A 6,178-nucleotide genomic window follows, 5' to 3' on the forward strand; every position below is an offset into this window, starting at 1 on the left:
CATGTTGTTGAGAATCTCATGAAGATTTGTTTCAAGAATACTTGGATTCATGAATACTTTTGGTAGATTCCACACTTCGATTCATGAATCCAAGTATTCATAAACTATATCTTCATGAAAATTCTCAACAATCTCCACCTTATCAAAAGTCCTAAAGCACATAATCAGTTCGGCTACCACCAAGTCAACAGGCTACTTCTTCCGTCCAACATTGATCAAATCAATGCAATGCCATAACTTTTTACGAGTAATCACCTTTGTCAACATATCTGCAGAATGATCAGCAATTCAAATTTTCAATAAACGAATGTCCCCTTCATTGATAATTTCTCGAACAAAATGAAATCGAACATCAATATGCTTGATACGAGCATGATGGACTTGGTTCTGTCACGATCGAATATTTTACTACAAGTTGTGACTCAAAACGACAATGATGTGTAGTGTGTATGCATGAAAATTCACAAGAAAACATCATTCAAAATCATTTATTTCATAAGAAGAAAATTTTGATACAAAGAATCCATTCATAAATAGTTTAACAATGAAAATATGAAAGATAGTGTGTATAAAAGAAAAACTGGACCGACGCCCCAAGACATGCTTTCCTCTATGATAATCCACATCTCACAACACGCCCTCTCTTGACCTGCTTCACTTACCTCAAAAATGAAGATATAGCAAGGATGAGTATAAAAATTATACTCAATAAGCCATTTACTCGTAGGATTTCATCGTATACTAGGCTTAACAGATTTTCACGGACTTCTCATTGACTCTAGGACGTCTAGTTATAGTCTTAACCCCTTGGGGTTATTCTGATTCTTTGTCCTTTCATTTAAACCCTAAAAGTTCCCTTATGCCGAGCTCTGAAGGACCCCACCTACAAGGAGCTACCTCAAGCATGACTTATGAGACTAATTGGTGTCTTACCTAGGAAGTGAGCTGCAACTCCCTAAGTCCGTAATAGTCCCCTCATCGGGAAGGGTCTACCTTTCCCTTATCCCATCCAGCTAAATGGTCTGTATGACTTAGGCTCATGTTTCCAATACGAAACAGTTAGGAGAAGTGGATTTTGATTAGGAACCTCTGGTCCCCCACGAAGCTATGACACCGTTCACATCACTTACAGCCTAAAGGTACCTCTTAAAGTGGTTAGTATGCCGTGGTGGTCTGTTAGGCTCCTAAGGAAAAGGTTAGGTCTAAATTGAGTGACTTGTCACTCTAACCACCAAAACCCTAGTCTTATCATGATAATGAATAATAAACATTAACTTGGTATGCATAGATCAAGCATCTAGATATATGACATACAGTTCATGCAAAATAGGCAAACATGTTCAATGGGGCGATAACATCCATCAACGCCCGGAGCGTAGAGTTTACAATTTTCTCATCCTCCTTCCAGCATAAATCAAGCACATACATACTAAGCGGGAGCCTAAAACATGATTGACTTCTCAGAATACTTAAAACATGATTGACTTCTCAGAATACTTAACTTTATTACCTAAGCTCATTTCATGGAAATTCTAATGATCTAAGGTAATTAAACTAGCATGCATGCATATCCAAACAATTCCTACAAGTATATCATCTAAAGTTCTGTGTGGTGACTTACTTGATTGACGCATGCCCTTTTCGCTTAGTGTTTATGTGCAAGTAGGGTATCTAAAAATATTGATTTTCCTTAATTTGGTCTCTATTCACTCACATAAAAATATAGTTAGAATTGGAATTAGGATGAAAATTGGCCACCAAAAGTCAAACGGAGCAAAATGGGCCTTACACGCTCCCCCACGCACCAAGGAAGGTTCTAGCTGCAGGCGGCACACGCGGGTTGATTTTGTGCAGCCGCGCGTCGTGGTCCGGTTTAGGTAGGCGATTCGGTTCGCTCAGTTGGACCATGTGTCGGTTTGGGTGGACGGTTTGCGGGTCGATTCGTGGTTCTTAGTCGGTTAGGGTTTGCAGGCGACACGTGTCGCCGTTTCGCTGGGAGTGGCATTACTCCACCCGACAATCGATGTGTAGCTCTAGCTGACGTCTGACGCGTGTCCTCCCCTGACGGCACGTGGTCTTCCATTCGCCAGTCGACACGTAGCTGCTGGAAAGTCTTTCTCTCTCGTCCTACAGACGAAGAAACTGACTCTAGTTTTTTGTGTTTTCCTATTTTTATATCTTTAAATCTAGAATCGGTTTCCATAGGGTTCCTTCAACAAAATTCTAGATCGAAACTCACTGCTTTCTGATAATTTTTTCTTAAATTTTACTTTAACACAGAGCAAGATATGATCGTCGAAAGGAGGTTCATTTCTTTCTTACCGTTCTTGAATGACTTCTCGGGGTTCTAATCTCGATCACGTTTTTTGGCTAAGTTTTTCACATGTCTTGAATAGCAACCATACTAATTGAACATACTGTAAGATTAAATCTAGAATCGTTAAGGAGGATCTTAGATTTGAAGAAGGTTGATCAAGAACCTACCTCGTAGACTCTCGGATCTTGTTGGAAATTGAGTGTCGGCCTTTCGAACCTATTTGTCTTCCCGAGCAAGGAGTTTTGTGTTTAGGCCTCGACTGAAGGTGGATTTCGACTGTGGTCCTACGACATTTCAGGGCGACTCTTTCTTTCTCCTCTCAGCTTTTCTCTCTCACTATTCTCTTCTTTTGAATATATTCAGATTTGGCATTCCTAGACCCCTATAAGGGCTGCAGGGGTAAAATCACCTTCTCTTCGATAGCTCACTTTGAAATGGTAAGAACTATTCTAGCATTAGCAATAAAATTCCAGTTGCCTGTTTATCAACCTGACTTCAAGTTAGAATTTTTTAATGGAGATTTACAAGAAGAAGTCTATGTGCACAACCAAAGAACTTTGTAAGAAAGAGTAAATAAACAAAGGTATATAAGCTGAGAAAGTCATTGTACGGAATAAAGCAGGTTCCTTGAGATTGATGAGTATTTTCAAGAATAAAATACATGAGAAGAGGAAGGTATAAGTGCTATTATCATTATTATGTTGATGATATCATTTATATTAGCTCTTCTAACTCTATTATGGATAAACTTAAGTCTTAAATGACAGTGAATTTGAAATGTTTGTTCCACTATATATATATATAGAGGTCTTTAAAGTATATGAGTTGAAAAATGGAGAGAGAAAGCTCTTGAGTTTGATGCTGTAAAAGTCGATTTCCAAAATTTTTGGATTTTAGTTATAATGTAATGTGACATTGTAACTTGGTTGAGTAAAATAGTAACAAAGCTGCAGTTTTGATCTGATCTTGTATTAAGTTGTCCCTTCTAAATATTCTTTTTCTAACATTTTGGCGCTTTATATATTTTAATTTATTGATAAGAAATATGAATAAAAATAGACTAATTAACTATTTTTTATTTGATTAGCTTAATTCTATTTGGATAACCATAAATTATAAATTAAAAATTAGTCCAAAGGACTGGAATAAGTTTAAGGAGTGATTTTTTGGTAACCGTGAGACCACCATCCTCTTCCATATCTACATCTTCTTCCTTCATTCCATCAGGGAGTTTCCAATCAAAGCAAAACAACAAGTTAGCCAGTGCCAACTCCATCATAAGGGTACCCATGTTCATCCCAGGACATATTCTTCGGCCGCCTCCGAATGGTAAGAACTCAAAGTGTTGTCCTTTGTAATCGATATTGCTTCCTATAAACCTCTCTGGAAAGAACTCTTCTGGGTCAGTCCAAGATTGTGGGTCTCGTCCAATGGCCCACACATTAATGTGAAGATGAGTCTTGGGGTCGATATCGTAACCGTTGAGCTTAAACGGGGAAATGGTTTCTCTTGGAAGTAGAAGAGGGGCTGGTGGATGCAACCTCAGAACCTCTTTAACTACCATTTTTAGATACTCAAGCTTTTCCAAATCCGTCTCTTTCACTGAATCTTTTTTTATGCAACTTCTGATCTCGTTTTGGAGCTTCTTCATCACCCTTGGGTTCCTAATTAGCTCTGACATGGCCCAAACAATAGTGCCTGCTCCAGATTCTACCCCGGCTAGAAAAATATCCTAGAAACCCATACATCCAAAGAAAAAGAAAATAAAACATAATGATAAAGAAATGACCACAGGGTTATATCATTATTCATTTATGGGTCAACTATCTTGGAAAGAAGTTTAGGTAGAGAGATGTCTATAGGGTACGACCCTTCTCATTTATTTTGGTTGAGATCGAATTTTTCGAAATTCTTTTTACATATATAATATATATTTTAAAAATAGATAGTTTCTACTTTTGAATATAAAATAACTTTAATAAATCCAATAATATATAAAGTCGGCAATAATGAATACCGTAATGTTTTACCATGATGAGTGCTTTAACGCAATCTTTGGTGACTTTTAATGCATCAGATTCAGAGCTTTCCTTTTCCATTCTAAGCAAAACATCAACAATGTTTTCTTCCTTCTTAGAACTCTTCTTGAAGTTGATACGATCCTCGACTACATGTTGAAAAAAGGCATCCATTTCAGCAAAGCTCTTCTCCAGCCTCCCATGAACACCATTCAACCGATCAATAATCCAACCGAATGTAGGAATGAAATCGGTCATCGAGAAGCTTCCAATTGCTGCTAATGCACTATGCATAACATGTTGAAAGTGTTCATCATCTAATTTTCCTCCGCTGAAGATGCTTCCGAAAGCAACTCTTGTTATTATATTTGCGGTGAGAGAATAAGATTTGTCACTCAGATCAATTGGAGCTGAAGAAGAAGAGGATTGAGAGATGGAGTTTAGAAGGCGCCCCACTTCCTCTTCTCTAATTTCCTGAAAAGATTGAACCCGCTGAGCACTGAAGAGCTCAAGCATACAAATCTTTCGGACGTTCCTCCAGTGTTCACCGTATGGAGCGAGACTCATGTCAAGATAGTTGTACGAAAGTCGTCCGTTGGCGTGTAAGGGAGGTCGGCTGCAAGAAGCAAGGTCGTGAAATTTGAACAACTCTCTTGCAGCGGCGGCAGAGGAGATTACGACGGTTGGGACAGAGCCCAGTTGAAGGAGCATGACGGGGCCATATTTTTTTGAAAGCTGAGAGAGAGAGCGATGGGGGAGGGAGCCAATGAGGTGCAGATGGCCCAGCAAAGGAAGCTTTGGAGGGCCTGGAGGAAGAAGCTTATTGTTGGGTTTTAAGTGTTTTCTTATGGTTTTAAGAAGCAATAGAGAAGAACAGAGGAAAAGCAGAGGAACCCAGATGATAAGATCATTACTAGGCATAATTCTATCAACGCTAAGCATTTCCAAGCTCTACTCAGAGAGATAAAGATAGAGAAAGGGCAGAATGTGGAAGAACACCAAGAGGGTAAGGTTTATAAAGAGTTCAATTGCGAGATCTACAAGTTCTCAAAAAAAAAAAGTTCAAATTTTGTGTATTTACAAAAGTGTTCATCCACGTTCATATATTTTTGACATATCCTTTCGTATTATTGATGCGAGTATCTTCCCAGTGACAAGACGAACGGCCAAAAATGGCCTTTTCAAATGAGTTATAAGTTTTTAATTGCTGTCCATCTTTGAATGCTTGGTATATTTTGGGATGTGTTACCTAATTTCTGTTATGAAACAATTGAGATTTATAAATTTTAGAATAATGTTAAATTATAAGTTCAGTGATGGTTTGATTTATCCAACTTTCCAATCTACTTAAAAGGTATCTGACTTTTTTTTTTCATTTCATTCCATCTTTGAACTTTTAATGTTGTATGTAATGAATCTTTGAATTTTTTATAAGTGGTTAATCAATTGACATTTTTTAAAATTCATCAATTTACTCGACACAAAATTTAAAGTTTAATGTTAGAGGTATAATTCAAATTTATATATAATGGAACAGATAATTTTTAAAATTTTAAATGAATTCAAAAAACTCTCTTTGTAATGGTTAATATTTGTATGTAGGGTGATTGAGCTACTTTCCACCACATAGACGCAATAATTTTTCTTTTTAATATCTTCCATACTTTTATTGATATAGACCTTTTATATATAAAGTAGCCTCTTTGTTGTTTATGAGACTTTCTAGAGACCAAGTGGTAAGGTCATGATCCACATCCAAAAAGTGGGATAAGATAAGGTTGGTTCGGTTTGCTTCGACTCTTGAGATGCTTCAAGCTTTTCTGATCAAAGTGGATCACAAATT

At 37.4% G+C, this 6,178-nt stretch overlaps 1 protein-coding gene across 1 annotated transcript; it reads right to left on the bottom strand.

Annotated features, from left to right (window-relative positions):
• Window positions 1-3,369: 3,369 nt before the first annotated feature.
• On the bottom strand, window positions 3,370-5,514 carry LOC111458143 (cytochrome P450 71B34-like). The gene is made up of 2 exons (XM_023100622.1): window positions 4,348-5,514; window positions 3,370-4,049 (listed from the first exon to the last, which is right to left on the bottom strand). The coding sequence occupies exons 1-2, from the start codon at window positions 5,275-5,277 to the stop codon at window positions 3,438-3,440; spliced, it is 1,542 nt and encodes a 513-aa protein (XP_022956390.1). The 5' UTR covers window positions 5,278-5,514; the 3' UTR covers window positions 3,370-3,437.
• Between the last annotated feature and the right edge of the window lie 664 nt (window positions 5,515-6,178).

The sequence above is a fragment of the Cucurbita moschata genome, unplaced genomic scaffold (genome assembly GCF_002738365.1).
Source record: "Cucurbita moschata cultivar Rifu unplaced genomic scaffold, Cmos_1.0 Cmo_Scf00021, whole genome shotgun sequence".
NCBI classification, from domain to species: domain Eukaryota; kingdom Viridiplantae; phylum Streptophyta; class Magnoliopsida; order Cucurbitales; family Cucurbitaceae; genus Cucurbita; species Cucurbita moschata.